The 19,809-nt window shown below is 36.6% G+C and overlaps 1 protein-coding gene across 5 annotated transcripts in view; it reads left to right on the forward strand.

Annotated features, from left to right (window-relative positions):
- BRWD1 (bromodomain and WD repeat domain containing 1) overlaps positions 1–19,809 on the forward strand; it is a 121,740-nt gene that overhangs the window by 63,131 nt on the left and 38,800 nt on the right. For all 5 annotated transcript variants that reach the window (XM_036242789.1, XM_036242785.1, XM_036242788.1 and 2 more), the window contains 12 exons: positions 305–494; positions 2,332–2,457; positions 2,555–2,662; positions 3,795–3,919; positions 4,586–4,668; positions 9,790–9,901; positions 10,805–10,866; positions 14,021–14,176; positions 14,408–14,528; positions 16,045–16,170; positions 17,654–17,726; positions 18,636–18,677. In XM_036242789.1, the coding sequence (XP_036098682.1) occupies positions 305–494; positions 2,332–2,457; positions 2,555–2,662; positions 3,795–3,919; positions 4,586–4,668; positions 9,790–9,901; positions 10,805–10,866; positions 14,021–14,176; positions 14,408–14,528; positions 16,045–16,170; positions 17,654–17,726; positions 18,636–18,677 (1,324 nt within the window). The remainder of the gene's footprint in view (positions 1–304; positions 495–2,331; positions 2,458–2,554; positions 2,663–3,794; positions 3,920–4,585; positions 4,669–9,789; positions 9,902–10,804; positions 10,867–14,020; positions 14,177–14,407; positions 14,529–16,044; positions 16,171–17,653; positions 17,727–18,635; positions 18,678–19,809) is intronic.

The raw sequence follows: 19,809 nt of genomic DNA on the forward strand, positions 1-19,809 counted from the left end.
ATGTGGTATTTGTTTTTTTCTGCTTGGCTTGTTTCACTTAGGATAATACTTTCTAGGCCCCTCCATGTTGTCTCAAAGGATAAGAGATCTTTCTTTCTTACCGCTGCGTAGTGCTTATGATCTTTTGTCAATTTAGTATTCACTGATGGAGAGGGCCGATTGTTCACATTGAGGCTTCCTAGGATCTTCCTTTCCCTCCTCTTCATCTCTCCTTCTTCTCTCTCATCTTAAGGTTATATGATTAATGTGCTATGAGGGCTTAGATTCTGGTTCCATACAACTTGAAAATGTTTTCCTTTTCTAGTGACTCTTCATCTCGGTATTCTGATTGGACAGCTGATGCAGGCATCAATTTGCAACCTCCTTTACGAACTTCATCTCGTCGGCGTATTACCCGATTTTGCAGTAGTTCAGAGGATGAAGTGTCTACTGAGAATTTATCTCCTCCAAAAAGGAGACGAAAGAGAAAGAAAGAAAGTAAGCCTAAAAAAGAGGTAAGAAAATATATCTTTAGAAATAACATCTATGTACAGTTTTATAGAGGCGTTTCTGTCCATATTTGAAATGGAAGACTGTTTTTATTGACAATGTTATATCATTAGGAGTTCAGTGTAAAATACAAAACATTTTTGGAAACGCTACTATATTGTTAAAATTTATCTTTCTAATCTGCTCTGAGTTGGACTTGGGACGTAAGCCTTTCTGAATCTGAAAACTTAAAGTGAAAGTTCTGTTTTGCTCAGGATCCCACCCTAACACCTGTTAATTTCAACACCAGAAATATACTTCAAGGCATTTTTTAGGTATTTTCTTCTTCTCTTGTTTGTTATTGCCATGTTTCCCATTTTCATATGTTTGCATTTGCTGTGTTCTATCTTCATATTTTTTTTCCTAATTATGTTTCTATTCCTTATATTTACAGTGCATGTGCTCCTGTTATACAGGTAGCTCTCATTATTTAAAGATGCCATGTCTTTGTATTAGTTATCTATTGCTGTGTAACATATAACCCTAAAACTTAGCTGCATAAAATAGGATGCATGTTATTTTATGTTTGATGGGTTTGGAATTTGGGAGCTGATTAGCTAGGGGATTTGGGCTCATGAGGTTGCCTAATCATGTTGGTTGGGTTTACAGTTGTCTGAGGGCTTGATTGGGGCTAGATGATCATCTTTGAAGTTCATTCATGTAGTTGTTAGCTGGTGTAGCCTCAGTTATCACTGCATGGCCTCTCCATAGGGCATCTTGAGTGTCTTCACAGCTTGGTATCTATATTTTACAAGGCTGGTGATCCAGAAGTGTAAGCCCTGATGCCTTTTATTTATTAAAAAAAATTTTTTTTCTTTGTTGATTTTTAGAGAGAGAGGGAGGGAGAGGGAGAGAGAGATAGAAACATCAATGAGAGAGATGTTTGGCTGCTTTCTGCACGCCCTGCACTGGGGATTTGGCCCACAACCTGGGCATGTGCCCTGACCAGGAATTGAACCGGCGACCTTTTGGTGCATGGGTCTACGCTCAACCACTGAGCCACACCAGCCAGGCACCCTGATGCCTATTATTACCTAGTCTTAAAGTCAAACATTGTTACTGCTGCTTTATTCTTTCTGTTAAAAGCAAGTTGAGCTTATCCTTAAGCAGAGGATACTTTGGAGAGGACGAGTATCAAAGAATTTGTGGTCATATTTTATTTTTTTTTTCCTCACCTGAGGACATTTTTCTATTTTTTGTTCAGGTAGAGTGGGAGGGAGAGAGAGGAACAGAGAGAGAGAGAGAAACATCGATATGAAAGGAACACATCGAGTGGATGCCACCACACGACCGACCAGGGCTGGGAACAAACGGCAACCGAGGTACATGCCCTTAGCGGGAACCGAACCCAGGTCTCTCCGGACCACAGGCCGACGCTCTAACCGCTGAGCCAAACTGGCCAGGGTTGTGGTCATATTTTAAAATCACCAGTCTTGAAACCTCAACTCAAGAGGCTATTACCTGTGATGATTAGTCTGTGGTGAAATTCATAGCAGTGTCTCAGGCAAAGCAGGCTGTGTATTGAAGAGGATTTAGGTTGGAAATTAGCTCCCTTGCGTAGGATATAAAGTGTTATGAAGAATCTGTTAAATTCAGGAGCTGTTACGAAAATGTTAGGTAGATCTAGAATGCAAAGTAGTGATATATTTCTATATATGTTCACGAACCAAATATATATATGGTGTTTAAAAAGTAATTGTTAGGTGACATGCAATAATCATTCTGAATGCTGGTTTCTTTTGTTTTTCACTCAAAGAGTGCATGCGTCTCCCTTCTACTAAACTGGTTTCTTCCCCTTGGCAGAATTTGCGGAAAATGACTCCAGCAGAGCTTGCAAATATGGAACATTTATATGAATTTCATCCTCCAGTTTGGATAACTGACACCACACTTCGAAAGTCTCCTTTTGTTCCACAAATGGGTGATGAGGTAGAGTAATAAAATTTAAAAACATGAATATGGAACATAAAACAAATTTAATGTTACACTTAAGTTTTTATTTTTGTTATTTTTCAATGTTTTGTAGGTAATATATTTTCGACAGGGTCATGAAGCTTATATAGAGGCTGTCAGGAGAAATAACATTTATGAACTGAACCCTAACAAGGAGCCATGGAGAAAAATTGATCTTAGGGTAAGATGATAGTATTATTAAACATTTAGCACATATATAATTAAATTACTTAAATTCATTTAAAAAACCCGGAGACTTATTTCATTACAATTTTTCCATTAATTTCCTACTGAAAAGCATTTCTGCTATTGCCTCTAAACCTTAAGGAAGACATGTTTATCAGTGAGCAGTCTTCATATATTACTGACTGACATGTAAAATTCTAAGTGTGTTAGAGTTTCTTAGGAAGGCAGTTTTGCAGTATGTATCAGTAATCTTAAAATGTGCATAACCAGGACAGATTTTAAAAAGCAGTGCAGCCCAGCTGGTGTGGCTCAGTAGTTGAGCGTCAACCTATGCACCAAGAGGTCACCGGTTCGATTCCTGGCCAGGACACATGCCCAGGTTATGGGCCTGATTCCCAGTTGGGGGCATGCAGGAGGCGGCCAATCATCTCTCTCATTGATGTTTCTCTCTCTCCTTCTCCCTTCCTCTCTCTCTAAAACCAATAAAGAAAAATAAAAAAATAAAAATCAGTGCAGGTTTTCAAAAGAAATACAAACTGGAAAAAAGGTTCAATCTCATGTATAATGTAGAAAAACTTGAAGCTCCCCTGTACCGAAACAGTTGGCAATCTGATAATAGAGAACGGTCCCTAAGTGCCTAATGAGTGGGTATGTTGTACAGTTTATACAGTGTGGGTATGCTGGACAAAGGGAAGATTCACGTCCCAAGTAGGGCAGCATGAAATCTCATCATGCTACTCAGAATAGTGCTCAATTTAAAACTTAAGAATTGTTTATTCTGGGATATTCCATTTAGTATTTTTGGACCACAGTTGACCACAGGTAACTGAAACAGCAAAAAGTGAAACCGTGAATGGGGGTTGGGGGTCGGGGGATTATGGAATTTTTTAAAGTGATTATATTTCATACATTAGAAACAGTATTAAATGTCTATTTTAAAAAAAGATGCAAAGATTAATTTGAGCAAATATGATTGTAATTAATAGTCACTTAAATTTGTCTGCTGGTTTGGAAGCCTAAATTGTGTATTGACTAAATTTTGAAATATGTGGAGAATTAGAGTCTTGAGGAATTGATTTATTTTAACCATTTTAAACATTTATTCTTTTAAAAAATATCTGTTAAAGGATCAAGAATTGGTTAAAATAGTTGGAATACGATATGAGGTTGGGCCTCCTACACTCTGTTGCCTGAAACTAGCATTTATAGATCCTGCAACTGGAAAACTTATGGACAAATATTTCTCTATTAGGTATGTGTATTTTTTATGGAATTACTTAAATTTAAATTTTTCTGTCACTGGTTAGCATGTTCTTTCTATTTAGCTACAGGGTAAGTTAAATTGGAGCACTGTGGACAGCTTAAGATGTGGGTTTAAGTTACTGCCAGGTGGGAACCCACAAAAAGTAAAAAAAGGGATGCTGCAGCAGGCACAATTAGGAATTGGCATGTTTTATACATTTTATCATGTCACTTAAATGTGTGGAGATTTCTGGCCTGTAGGTGAAATCGCTTCTGCTTTGTTTTGGAGAAAGTATTAGAGTAAATAATTTTCCAAACCTGTGCTGTCCAGAATGGTAGCCATTAGCTACATGTGCGCATTGAGCACTGGAAATGTGGCTGATTAAAATTTAGGGTGATGTAAATATATGCACACTGAATTTTGAAAAGTTGGTGTGAAGAAAAATAATGTAAAAATATTATTTTGTATTGACTACATGATGAAACAATATTAAGATATATTGGGTTAAATATAATACACTATTAAAATTAAGTTCACTGATTTTACTTATTTTTTAATAAGGCTAGTCAAAGATTAAAAATTACATATGCAGTTCCACTTGTATTTCTTTTGGACATTGTTGCTCTAGACTATAAACCTGTTACACAAGGAGTTTAATCTTTTATTTTTGTTTAGATATCACGATATGCCAGATGTTATTGACTTTCTTGTGTTGCGTCAATTTTATGATGAAGCAAGACAGAGAAATTGGCAGTCTTGTAAGTCTATCCTTTCTGAGTTTTATATATCCTTAGAAATTAATCTCTCCTTTGATTGGTGGATGCAGGCAGATATATGCATTCTGGAAAGAAATTTAAGTGACTATAAGTTTATTTTGCTTAGGGCTTGATACTACTTCTCAGTTGACTTTTTAGCCAAGTAATATTTTTTCTTAGGGTATGTGATGTTTTGAAAGGATATTTCTTACTCATTGACTAGTCTAGAGTTGACCTTTTATTTCCTTTCAGACTGCCCCATACTGCATTATTTCTGATTATATTTAACGTGACTCTGGTTAATTCACAAAATTATCCTATGCTGTAAAATAATTAGAAAGTTCAAAAACAGCCTGGCTGGTGTTGCTCAGTGATTGAGCACTGACCCCTGCACCAGGAGGTTGTCAGTTCAATTCCCGGTCAGGGCACATGCCCAGGTTGTGAGCACGATCCCCAGTGGGGGGCGTGCAGGAGGTGGCCAGTCGATGTTCTCTCTCAGCCTTGTTTCTATCTCTCCCTCTCCTTTTCTCTCTCTCTAAAATCAATAAAGAAAAGAAAAAAAAAGATCCCTGGCCGGTTTGGCTCAGAGATTGGAGCGTCGGCCTGTTGACCAGAGAGTCCCGGGTTTGTTTCCTGCTAGGGCCATGTACCAAAAAAAGAAAAAGAAAAAGGGAAAAAAAAAAAGAAAGTTGAAAAATAATGCAGATTTCACACAGATAATGTCTGGCATACCAGAATATTTTACCTTTGATATCAACTCAGACTTAAAAAGGCTGACTTGAGGAAACCTTCAAAAAATAAAAAGCTTATTTTACACTTATGCTTTATAATCATGAGGTATATGGGTGGACAGAAAAAATAAAATCACCTCAGTGTGGGCACTAACTTGAATGCGGTTTTCATGGTGGCCATTTAAGGCTGGCTGGTGGGCTCACTTGCTTAGGTCACTTATTTGTGTAGGTCATTAATCTCTTCAGGACGTGGATGACTGTAATCAGGCTTGATAATATCAGTTAGCAACTGTAGTGCCTGTTTTACAGTTGTACATATAGTATTACTTTTCTTTTTTCTTTATTGATTTTAGAGAGAGAGGAAGGGAGAGGGAGAGAGAGATAGAAACATGGATGAGAGAGAACATCGACTGGCCACCTCCTGCATGCCCCCCACTGGGCATCGGGCCCAAAACCTGGGCATGTTCCCTGATGGGAATCCAACCAGCGACCTCTTACTGCATGGGTCGATGCTCAACCACTGAATCACACCGGCCGGGCTATAGTATTACTTTTCAGTATGTACTGTTATCTTGGGAAGCTCATAATGACATTAGTCATTTAGGATAACTTCTTAATCTACTATTATCAGTTTTGGTATCTTACTAGAAATTTTAAGTTTTACCTTAAAATTTAAGATACCAGGCTATATCTTTTGGTGTACACATTCATAAATGTTAAAACTTCATTAATTTTCCTAGTTTCTGCTGCCTTTTTCTACAGATACTGTAAGCAGATACTTTTCAGATAAATTTTGAGTCATCCCTGTTGAAACAAAAGATTGTTAAGAGCATTGTTGTTCTTGGTAAACTATTTTTACCAGTAATGTCAGAAGTACTCACGATTATTTGGGGGTTAGAGGTAAAGGAAATTTTATTGGAAGAAAAACATTTAGCCAAACATGCACAGAAAGAGGCAACTATAATATGTGGGTGTTAAGTCATATAGCCAATTCCCAAAGAACTTAAAATTTCTTATCTGTTAATGTTTTTTCAACCCCCTTGACATGTAAGTCAGAAGCTCTTATTTTGTTTTGCCAACATGTCTATTAAAAAATGTTTTAAATTTAATTTTTTCTAGCTAAACTATAGAGATGGATTTCTAATTGCCTCTTATAATCTAGTGTTATTTTTTTATTTTTTTATTTTATTTATTTTTTTTATCCTCACCTGAGGACATTTTTCCATCTTTTGTTCAGGTAGAGTGGGAGGGAGAGAGAGGAACAGAGAGAGAGAGAGAGAAACATCGACGTGAAAGGAACACATCGAGTGGCTGCCATCCGCACGACCGACCAGGGCTGGGGACAAACTGCAACCAAGGTACGCGCCCTTAGCGGGAACCGAACCCAGGTCTCTCAGGACCGCAGGCCGACGCTCTAACCGCTGAGCCAAACCGGCCAGGGCTCTAGTGTTATTTTTAATCTTAATTTTGTGGTTGAGAAAGTGTACCAGATCTTCTATATTAATTAATTCATTTTTGCGTTCCCATAAAATCTTAACCTATTTTCCTGAAGCTCGAGTGTGCTATTAGAGAAATTTGCTTGTTTCTATATATACTATGTTGAGAACTTTACTTAGCAGAAGTTTACTCTATTCATGAATAGCCAAAATAGGTTTTGAAAATTTGAAAATTCTTAATTCCAAGGTGGTGGCAGAGTAGGTGTAAGTTACAGTCACCTCCTCCCAGGAACAAATTGGAATTACAACTAAATTACAGAACAATCAACCTGAATAACCAAGAAAAGACTGTAATAGAAAAGCCAGTTTTTACCATGAGAAAACAAATTTTTATGGCTCCTTTTAATATAAAGTGTTAGTCTTGCCTGGCTGGAATGGCTCAGTTGGTTGAGTGTTGTATGTACCGAAGGTTTGCTGGTTTGATTCCTGGTCAAGGCACATACCTGGGTTGCAGGTTCGATCCCCAGTTGGGGCACGTATGGAAAGCAACTGATTGGTGTTTTTTGTTTTTTTTTTCCCCTTCTTCTCTCTAATCATGTCCTCAGGTGAAGATTAAAGAGAAAAAAAAAGTGTTAGTCTTACACTGAAGAAATATTTTTGTCCAAATTGAATGAATCTTTTAGTGTTAGAGATAAATAGGGAAGAAGAATATTATAAAGTTAATTTTTGGTATAAAAAACTGGCTTTCTTGTAACCATGTTTATAGGCATCTCAAAATGAAGCCACTGAATTTGTTACTACATTAATATTGTAATTGCTATTTATATTAAATTAGGTTATTGACACATGATTGGATAAAAACCAGTGTTATGTCAGGTTTGAGGTATATGCCTTTCATTAAAAAAGTTAGAAAAAAATTTATTACAATGTATTTCTGAAGTTGAAGTTTTAGAATATCTATATATTATGAAATACTTTCAAAAGTCTAATTTAATTAATGGTAGAGAGATGGGTGGAGGGATGAGGGGCTTACAGATTTTTAGTGATTTTGATGTAAAATACATAAAAGCCATGTGAATTTTAAAATTATTAAGAACCTTAAAACGTGTAACTGATAATTGTGATGTTGCTGTTTCTTACAGAATTCACTGTAAGCATACCCTCTTTAGTCAAGGCTTTGTGGGTATTTTATTATGTAAATATTTTCTTTCTTAGTGAAATGTAACTTTAATTTTTTTTTGATTGTATTACTTGATTTTATTTTACACTAGGTGGTAGGCACATGTAACTTTAATTTTGATTGGTATTGTTTCCACAAAAGTTTCCTTGAAGAATTATTAATTCTGGATGATTGACTATTTTTTTTTTTTTTTAAATGGTGGGGTGGATGTAAAGGAAGAGATATTGTTCTTACAGTAGTCTGTTTCTTTTGCAATATGTGTAAAACAGGCCAAATACAGTTTATTTTCCTACAGGTGTTTTTTTTTTTTTGGTAGGATTTTTTGTAAAGAGATTAATTCTGATAATCTCTTAATTTTTTTTCTTTATTAATTTTAGAGAGAGAGGAAGAGAGGGAGAGAGAAATTAAAAACATCAATGAGAGTGAACATCGATTGGCTGCCTCCTGCATGTCCCCCACTGGGGATCGGGCCCACAACCTGGGCATGTGCTCTGACCGGGAATCGAATCGGCAACCTCTTGGTGCAGGGGTCGACGCTTAACTACTGAGCCACGCTGGCTGGACTAGAAGTGTTTTAATTATAGAATACATTTGCAAAGGTGTGTAGTCTAAAATCCCTGAAGTTGGTTGAAGTCAGTTGGTTAGTCTTACTAAGATCTGCTTGCCTGTTTTTATGTTATGGTAAGATAATGGGATATATGGATGTTTAACCTCACCTGAGGACATTTTTGCACTTATCTTCAGATAGAGCTGGAGGGAGAGAGGGAGGAAGAGAGAGAGAGAGAGAAACATCAATGTGAGAGAGACACATCAAGTGGTTGCCACCCATACAACCCCAATCAGGGCTGGGGACAAATTGCAAATGAGGTACGTGCCCTTAGCGGGAACCGAACCTGTGACTCTCTGGTCCGCAGACTGACGCTCTTAACTGCTGAGCCAAACCGGCCAGGGCAAACTTTTTAAAAAATAATAAATGTGTAAGCGTTGTTGAGAGTAGATTTATACCTGATTTATATTATGAGATCTTAAGAATTAGAACATTGTGCCCAGCTGGTGTCGCTCAGTGGATTGAGGGTTGTCCCGTGGACTGAGAGGTCCCAGATCAATTCAGGTCGAGGCACTTGCCCGGGTTGCGGGCTTGATCCCCAGCAGGGGTCATGCACGAAGCAGCCAATTGATGTGTCTCTCTCACATCCATATTTCTATCTCTCTCTCCCTTCCCCTCTCTAAAAAAATCAATAAAAACATATTTATAAAGAATTATAACACTGTTTCATGTGAAGATACTTATATAGGAACAACTTTAGAAAATCATGGATTAAATTCTAATCATAGTTACCTTTTATAATTTGTTTTATTCTTCAGGAAATGTTATGTTTTATAAGTATGTATTTAATATACTTATTACAAGAGTATTTATCGATAGTAGTGTTGTGAAAGATTTGTGAGTTTTGTTAAACTTTGTTCTTTGTTTTGTGTTGTAAAATATAATAGAACTTATTTTGGAGTGGGTGTTTTGATTCACTAAACAACGGAACCTAAGTCATAAACCATTTTAGCCTATAATACTGTATGGCATGTACCTTCAATAAATTGCCTAGTGTAATCTTTCACATCTGCGTTATTATTACTGAAGGCTGCTGAGAAGTGGGGATGGATTGCTAATCTGACAAAAAAAATGCTTTGATTATCTTAACTGAAATTTATATCATGTTACTTTATAAATTTAAAATAGTGTTGCAAACTGATGTCTCAGACTGGGTCATATCTCTTCCAGGTGACAGGTTCCGTTCTATCATTGATGATGCCTGGTGGTTTGGAACGGTGCTAAGTCAAGAGCCCTATCAGCCACAATACCCTGATAGTCATTTCCAGTGTTACATTGTTAGGTCTGTACGCAGATGAAAACGAATCATCTACAAACATTTGTACATTATGGTAGATTGTTGTATGAACAACTGATACATTTCAGGTTAAAAACACCACTGTTTTGATCTGTCATTAAGTCACAGTAGTGTCACCTCTACAGTGTTTCTTTTTTTTTATCATCCTCACTGAGGACATTTTTCCATTTTTTTATTCAGGTAGAGTGGGAGGGAGAGAGAGGAACAGAGAGAGAGAGAAACATCGATGTGAAAAGGACACATCGAGTGGTTGCCACCCGCACAACCAAACCAGGGCCGGGGACAAACTGCAACCGAGGTACATGCCCTTAGCGGGAACCGAACCTGGATCTCTCTGGACCGCAGGTCGACGCTCTAACCGCTGAGCCAAACCGGCCAGGGCTCTACAGTGTTTCTTAAGCATGCTCTTATCATTTCCTCTTCACTAGTACTTCTTGGGGTGCAGTCTCTGCTTACTTCCCTGGGACCTTTTCTGTAGCTTCCTAATATTTCCTCCACCTGACATTACAGGATCATAATTCAGGAACACATATTACTTTATTTCCTTTGTTAAAAAAAAAACAACAACTTTGCTGCCTTTTCATTGGCTGTGGAATAAAGTCTATATTCTGAAGCGTCGCATTCAAGTCCTTCACACTGTGTTTGAGTTTTTCTTCACTTAACCTGGTACAGGCCACACAAGATTTCTAGTTTTGTTCTTGAACCTGCCATAACATTTTTACACTTAATTTTTTATGTATCCTTAACATTTTTTACTGTTAACATTTAAACTTTTACTGCTACAGTGTGGTTAATTTTCATTTTATGTATTCCTGTTTACTGTTGTAAATTATTAGCCACAAGTTTCTTTATGAAGGGTTACCCAAACTTTTCTTTTGGTTTTAACAGGTGGGACAATACTGAAATTGAAAAGCTTAGCCCATGGGATATGGAACCAATTCCTGATAATGGTATGTAATTTTTAAACAATGAAAGTATTTTACCTTTATGTTTTTCATTTTTTATCTTAGTAATGCACATAGAGTGAATTGTATTCTTTGAGACATGTTTTCAAATTATGGTAATGGGAGCTTTCCTAAAAGAAGTCAACAAAATTATGTGTATCTGGTTCATTATTTCTTTTTATTTTTTATTTTTATTTATCCTCACCCGAGGACATTTTCCCATTTTTTGTTCAGATAGAGTGGAAAGGAGAGAGAGAGAGAGAAACATCAATGTGAAAGGGACACATTGAGTGGTTGCCATCCACACGACCCAACCAGGGCCGGGGACAAACTGCAACTGAGGTACGTGCCCTTAGCGGGAACCGAACCCAGGTCTCTCTGGACCTCAGGCCGACACTCCAACCGCTGAGCCAAACCGGCCAGGGCTGGTTCATTATTTCTTATTCCCCCTTGATGCTGGTCACGTCTTAGTAGTCCATGGCCAGTTCTCATGTAATCCTGCTTACAACTCTATTGACCTCCTTCATGCCTCTGTTTCCTTTTCCTCATCCTTACTCTGTTACCTTGTTCTTCCTTCAGAGAAAAGCTCTAACTTGGCTTCTGTCTTCTACTTTACCTCACTTGTCTGTCTTACTGTGGATTCTCTCTTCCTCCAGTGAGAGAAAGGTGTTGTATGGGAGAGCCAGCCTCTGCCCTCGGCGCTTGCTGCCCAGTGCTTTCTCCTTCTCTTGGACCTGGATCTTACACGTAGTTCCTTCCCTCGAACAGTTCTAGTTTTCTCTTTCCTCTCCTTTTGAGTTTGAATTTGTCTCTTATACCTTGAAACATCTTTCATTTGGCTTTCTTGAACATTTAAAAGATTTTTCTTTATTGATTTTAGAGAGAGAGGAAGAGAGAGATAGGAACATGAATGAGAGAGAACATCGATTGGCTGCCTCCTGCATGCCCCCCACTGGGGAATTGGCCCACAGCCTGGGCAAGTGCCCTGACCAGGAATCAAACCGGGACCTCTTGGTGCATGCATGGGTCAAGGCTCAACATCAGCCAGGCGGCTTTCTTGAACATTTTATTTATTGAGTTAATTTACTTCTTGCAGACTTTTTGAAGGGTGCTCTATGTCTCTTGCCTCCATTTCTTTACTCTTAAGATTTATATTAGTGTTTATTTAATCTAAAAAACATACAAAAACTTTTGTCCTTTTATCCCCACTATTTTTTTGACACGTGAAATCTTTGCTCCACGAGTTTTTCTTGTTGTCTGCCTTAGGGGCCAAGCCCTTTTCTTTGTGTTTATTCTCTGATATATCTCCATAAACCATTGTCTTGGTTTACTTTGGAAATGAGGATTTTTATGGAAATGAGAAATTTTTTTCAAAAAATGTTTTTCTAGTAACTGCACTTTCAAAAGTCACCATTGACCTCCATTTGTTAGATTTTCATTTGAGCTCAGTAATTTACAAACAATGGGAAAAGACATTTTTGAACATAGAAAGCATATAATAGGTAAGAAAAAAAATAGCACTTTTTAAGATTTTACTGTTTCAAAGGACTGTAGATTAGTTCATTTAATGCTGTTCTGAGGTTGATGCTCTGTTATTAATTTTATACATGATGGAACTAAGGGTCATTGAATTTGCATCAGTTTGTTTAAGTCACACACACACACATCTAGAAAGGGTAGGGATTGGGCTTCTAACCCAAGTCATCACGCTCCAACCAGTGCTTTTGACTACTGTTTATAGCTGTTCTTTTGTAAAGGATGTTACAAATCATAGAAAGCTCTTACATAAAGAGATTTTACATGTTACTGAGATCAGGAAACCTTTAGAAGAATTGTCAAAAGATAATGAGCAGGCAGAAAAATGAACGTATGAAGAGAGGCTCACTTTCATTAACAGTCTTGGAAATGGATATTATCTATCATTGTTAGGTTTATCTTCTAGTCCTGTTGACAGTTTTCTTTTTTTATTTATGATTTTCAAGAAAAATGTTTTCTGAATATTCATGATGCCCCTTGGTAATTTTTATTTTGTTAACCTCACCTGAGGATATTTTTCCATTGATATTTAGGGAGGGAGGGAGGCAGAGGGAGGGGAAGAGAGAGGGAGAGAAAGGAACGGAAACATTGATGTGAGAGAGACACATCAACTGGTTGCCTCCTGCCCAACCCCAATTGGGTCCAGGGGTTGAACCTGCAACCCAGGTATGTGCCCCTGACTGGAATCGAACCCAAGACCCTTTAGTCTGTAGGTGGATGCTCTAACCACTGAGCAAAACTGATCAAGGCTATTTATTTTTTAAAGAATAGTTTATGGGTTTTTAGAGAGAGGGGAAGGGAAAGGGAGAGAGAGAAACATTGATGTGAGAATGCAACATTGATCTGCCTCCTGCATGCCCCCTGCTGGGGATCAAGCCCATAACACAGGTATGTGCCCTGACCAGGAATTGAACCAGCATCCTCCTGGTGCATGGGAAGATGCCCAACCAACTGAGCTACACTGGCCAGGGTATCTCTTGTTCCTTTTAAAAATGTGTACCCTTTCATTATTAGTTTTTTTTTGCACTTGTAAAATATTTTATTTTGAAATAATTTGAGACTTGTAGGTTGTTAGAAAATAGTGCATAGAATTTATGGATCTCCAGTTTTCTCAAATGTTAATATCTTAGATAACTATAGTGAGACTATCAACCAGGAAATTATCACTGATACATTTCTAATCTATAGACCTTTGAATTTGAAGTATTGTTCTAATGTCCGTTCACATACTGGATTTCATTGCCATCCCTTTTTAGTCTCTTTTAATCTGGGATCCCTGAGTCTTTCCATTATCTTTCATGACCATGACCCTTGAAGAGTACTGGCCTGTTATTTTGTAGAATTTCCCTCAGTTTGCGTTTGTGTGGTGTTTTGCATTTGGGGCAAGAGGGTCAGAAAAGTGATATTGTATTTCCTCATCATAAGGAGGCACATAGTACCAATTATCCTGTTACTGGGGATGTAAACTTTAATCATTTGATTTAGGTGGTGTCTGCCAGGTATCTCTGCTATTAAGCAACTACTTTGTTCTTTGTAATTAGTGTCTTGTTTATGACCTTTGACAACTTAAACAGTGTATATTTGTTTTTTTGTTTGTTTCATTCTTTTTTAATGGAATTCATAGTTGATCCACCTGAGGAATTAGGAGCTAGTATTTCTGTTACTTCAGATGAGCTAGAGAAATTGCTCTACAAACCACAAGATGGTGAATGGGGTCAGAAATCAAGAGATGAAGAATGTGAACGACTTATTAGTGGTATAGATCAACTTTTGAATCTTGGTAAGTTATTTTAGTGTGAAATGTTTAATGCTCAAGCTTATTTTCTACACAGATACTTAAAAATGTATCATAATTGTGGTTGAGTTTATTACTTTAGTTTCTAGTTGTTGTCTTTTGGTTAAGCCTGCGGTATTAAATGTAGCTGGTAGCGTATTTTATGAATGATTTGTGGACAAATACATTTACATGTTATGAATTTATTAATAAAAACTCTTCTGTCTGCCCTGACAGATATAGCAGCAGCTTTTGCAGGTCCAGTTGATCTGTGTACATACCCGAAGTACTGTACTGTAGTGGCTTACCCAACTGATCTTTACACAATTCGAATGAGACTTGTTAATCGATTTTACAGGTTAGTAGAAACCTACTTTAAAAATAGTTTGAAAAAATACTTGGGCATACTAACGAGAGTAAATAGAGGTAATGGTAATTGATGATGACAGTGATGGAATGGGGACTAACATTATTTTGTTTCATTTTCTTTTTTCATTATCGTAATTTTTTGGTTCTGTAAAACATTGTGTTAGGTGCCTCTGGGTAGGTGTGGTTAGAACCTGGATAAGAAAATGATCAGCCCTGGCCGGTTTGGCTCAGCTGTTGGAACTTCGGCCTGTGGACCAGAGAGTCCCAGGTTTGGTTCTTGCCAGGGGCACGTACCAATAAATAAATAATAAATCCCTACTGCCCGAGTGCCCGAGAGTAGGGGCACCACCCTCTGAGCAGGGACTCCCCTTTCAAAAAAAAGAAAAAAAGAAAATGATCAGATTCATTCTTTAAGCTTACTTAAGTAGTCTGTTTTTCTTACAAATTATGTTAAGTAGTTAGAATATATATTCTAGAGAGAGGGGGGTGGGCATTAATTTGTTGTTTCACTTATTTGTGCCTTCATTGGTTGGTTCTTGTATGTGCCCTGACTGGGAAGGAAACCCTGAAACCTTGGTATATAGACGACACTCTAACCAATAAGCTACCTGGCCAGGGAGAAATAATATGTTTTCATTTGTATGTTTAACATTCCTTTTCAGCTGTTCCATGTAAAAGTAAAATTTAGTTAAGTGGACTTTGGTCTCTGAAAGATTAGTTACCTAGAGTCATGTACTTTCAATCTTTCAGAGCACTGATGACTATAAAATTTCCTATTTTTTATTTTTTTTCCCCTTTATTGAGTTTAGAGGGAGAGGAAGGGAGAGGGCGAGAGAGATGGAAACATCGATGAGAGAGAACATCAATTGGCCGCCTCCTACATGCCCCCCCACTGGGGATCAGGCCCACAACCTAGGCATATGCCCTGACCAGGAATTGAACCGGTGACCTCTTGATGCATGGGTTGACGCTCAACCACTGAGCCACACCAGCTGGACTAAAATTTACTATTCTTACTGATATTTTTAAAGCAATTGATGGTATATTATTTTTTATAATTCAAGTACTTTGAAAAATTATTATAAAAAACTGACTTCTTGAGTTCAGTAGTCAAACATGAAAATATGCATTTGGTCAGAAATTTCTTTGCTCCTTTATAGTGAGATTGATTCTTAGGGTTGATGGTGTTGAACACATTTTCTTTATTGAGTCTCAACAACTTCAAATGTACCCACAGGCAGTGTGAAAAGGGAAGGTTGCTCTGTTGATTTTCTGGATGCGATTAAGTGATCTGTTAAGCTTTTTGGTCCTTAAATAAATTCTCTGTAGTTCAGCTACCAGTATAATTGCTTATGAATATGATCCAGTTGACAGTACGAGAAGATTATTCATTGTTACTCTGCACTTATGGTTTAATTACTATCTCATGCTGGCTTCACATGCTGAATTTTTTACTTGGTTTCTGTCTCTCTATTTTCTAAAACATAAATTGCCTTATTTTGAAGGAGGCTATCTGCATTGGTTTGGGAAGTCAGATATATAGAACATAATGCCAGAACATTTAATGAACCTGAGAGTGTAATTGCAAGATCAGCTAAGAAGATAACTGACCAACTTTTAAAATTTATCAAGTAAGTGACTTCATATTATTAAAAAGTTGTGGAAAAGTGACTGCATATTGTGTTCTTGCATCTATCCAGTGCTTAATTTTGCTCTCTGAATTTTACACCCTTTTAATATGTTACTTTAAATGACATTTCACATACTTACTGTGATTGTAATTTCTATAAAGGAGTGAGAAATTAATCCAAATTTTTCTACTTAAAATTTTGAAATAACTTTATACTACAGACAGTTGTCAGGTAGATAGATAGATAGATAGATAGATAGATAGATAGATAGATAGATATTCTTCACCTATCTGTTTCCCTTTGGTTAACAATTTTTTACATATCTATGGTATCCCCATGAAATACTAAGGAATTATCCTTGGTACAGTAGTATTGAGTAAGCTGTAGTACTTAATTAGGTTTTTAGTTTTTATATCAATACCTTTTTCTGTTTCAGGATCCTATCCAGAATCCCCATCATATTCAATGTTTTATTTAATTTTCTTTAACCTGTTCCCAGGTCTTTCCTTTCTTTCATGACCTCATCATTTTTTATAAGTTTTAGATGATTTGTGTGAGTACTTAATTTTGTTTGTCTGATATTTTCTCATAATTAGATTGCATTTTAGTCTTTGGATTGTGTCCTATGAGAGTGTTTGTACATGCACGACTATTTCACATACTTTTCTGCATTGGGAAAAGAGACCTGGAAAATCAAGATCCAAGGTCTAGCCTAATGTCTTCTAGGGAATGTTTAATGTGACTGGACAAATTACTCAGCCTGTATCCTTTAAAATTAGTGAGTTTTGCTATATGATCTTACATGCTTTTTCCCCAGAGCTATAAAAATTCTGTAGAAGAAGAATATATTTGAGGAGATACTTTGTAAACTCCGCCATCGTTTTTAGTATGTAGCAACACATTGCAGTCGATCTCACTTTCCTTAGTTAAATCTGTCCTATGTCTGGACCACTTGAACCTACTACTGTTCTCCCAGAACTTCCTTCTTTTTCTTCAGGAAGATCACATGCCATTTTTATCTCCTTTATGCCTGGACATCCCTACTTTAGGATTCTTTCTGTGTTTACAGTGAGGTTAAGATGTAATTTGCTTTAAGTGCTGCTTCATTTTTTTTTCTTTCTATTCTCTTCTATCTCAAATGAACCCTTTTCTTGGTACTTACTGTATGATTATTACTAGTGATGATACTTAGAAAAACTTGTTCTTATATTCATTAACTGAGGCCATATATATGTTTTTTTCTGGATTACTAGCTAAATTTCCATACGTACTTAACTGGAAAAAAGAAAAAAACAACCCTTACTTTTCATATTCTAAGATAGATAGTTGTTTCCGCAGAGGGCAGAGTAAAAACCTGATACTTCTCTGCTTGAAATTAGGTATGCATAGTTGGGTAACTGTTTATATCTGACCTGTAGTTTGAATCTTTGGCAACAATAATGGTATCTGCATACTGTTAAAAAAATGAAAAATTGTTTTTTAGGAATCAAGACTGTACAGATATCTCAGAACTTTCTAACACTTCTGAAAATGATGAGCAAAACGCCAAGGCTTTGGTATGAAATTTGTCAATTTTACAATGATTTTTAATTTCAAATGGTAACTTGAAAATAATGAGTGAAGTAGAAAATGTTGACACCTATATCAATTCTTGCTATATTCCAATAAACTATGAAAATAAGGCACTTGATAAAAATATATTTTTTAATTATCTAGATGGTTAGTGACATAATTTGTTTTTGCCCATGATTGATTGATTATCTGTATATCAAACAAAATATGTCTAAGTGAATAACTTTGATGTGGAATATATTCTCTTTCCAAATTTTAGCTAGAGAAAGAGGTGCATTAAGGAAGTGCCTTGAAAATATATATTTTTAAAACCAATGTGTGAGAATTGGATTTAATTGTAATGGAAAATTAATGAACTTGACCATGCTCAAAGTACCCTCCAGTCCTTCAGTCAAGCTGGTCTTGAGGTGTCAGTGAAGCACATATTAGTGATGTTGCACTACTTAAGAATTAGGCTGTCAGTTTTGATTGCAGGGAAGATACTCTTTAAACACAGTATAGTATAACTTCTGCACAAACTTTTATTGTAGTTCACGGATTCTCGTACTAATTATATTGGAATAAAAATGGGTATTGATTTTAGGGAATAAGACAATGTGGAGAGTACAGAATACAGGAATTGTAGGAGACTTTCTGGGGTTTATGAATAGAGTTAAAACACAAACTTAAAGCTGCTTTTTATAGCTATATTTTGGAATTAGTGCATGTTTTTAGGGAATGTAAAGGGTTATTAAGAATGGTTGGAGTTTGCCACAAAGATCATCTGATATAGTCTCTCTTTTGAGATTTTGTTAACAAGTTAGAACACTGTTTTTCATATACTTTTTAAATTAAGATTATTACGTTTCTAATGAGAATATTAACTCCTAAGGTGCTCTGATTTTTATTTCTAGGATGATAATGATCTTCCTAAAACATCTTCTGGAAGAAGGAGAGTAAGTTAATCTGCCTGATTTGACCTTTGTTGTTTATTCTTTATTTAAAGTCAACCTAAGATCTTAGGTGTTGCTTTTGAAAAGTTATATTGATATAGATATGGAAAATTTTGTAAGAGAAAGAGGAATAATCACTGAAAGCTGTATAGTTAGGTAAGGTTTGGTGGAAAAGTTGGTGTTTGATACAGTTAGAAGAGTAAAAAAGAGTAGGGGATATTATGATCTAAGCCGAAAAAGCAATGAAGTGTGGCATGTTAGTGGGTTAGTAAGGGCACTGGTTTGCTGTAGAGGTTGAATGGTGGAATGAGCAAAGTGGCTGTGCATGGCTGTAATTTTGGAAGCAGATGGTGGTGATATTGAAAACCAAGGTTTTCATCGAAAGTAGATAATAAACTGCACAGTTAAAATAGATAAATACGTTTTGAGGGATAAGAAGATAGTAAAGGAGGTGAGTTAGTATCTAGTCAAGGATAGTGTTTGCTTGGAATGGAAAGGAAAGGAAGGGAAAAAGATGAGACCTTTGAAGGGAAAAGTTAACTAGCATTTGGTAACAACCTTTTTTTAAAAAAATGAGGATTAGTTGGGGGATGTATGGAAAAAAGTTTTGTATACTGGGTAGTTAAAATTGTGGTGTCACCAGCAGAACTCTTGAAGTTCTAATGAATATGTCAATTAAAGTCAAGGTTATTACTCTGAAAATGCTCAAAAATGTAAATTTCATTCAAAAGCTGCTTAAACTTAAGCTTTTTATAACAGTTTTCATAATATGCTTGCCCCAGATAACATTGGAAAATTTAGACTTGAATTACTGTCAATCTGATTGTCATTTTTATATAATTCTTCTAAGTGTTTAGTATCTGTTTAGAATTTGTTTGCTATAGCAACTGTAGCAAATTACAAATCAAAGGGCTTAGACAACAAAAACATTATGTTCCAGTTCTGTGAATGGGACGTTTGATATGGGTCTCACTGGGCCAGAGTCACGCTGTCAGCATAGCTGCTTTCCTTTCTGGAAACTCTGCAGTAGAATTCGTTTCCTCACATTTCCCAGCTTTTAGAGGCTCATGGCCCCTTCCACCTTCAGGTTAGCAGCGTTACTAACTTCTTCCAGTCTCTGTCTCTGTCCCTCTGC

The sequence above is a fragment of the Molossus molossus genome, unplaced genomic scaffold (genome assembly GCF_014108415.1).
Source record: "Molossus molossus isolate mMolMol1 unplaced genomic scaffold, mMolMol1.p scaffold_m16_p_5, whole genome shotgun sequence".
Lineage (NCBI taxonomy): Eukaryota > Metazoa > Chordata > Mammalia > Chiroptera > Molossidae > Molossus > Molossus molossus.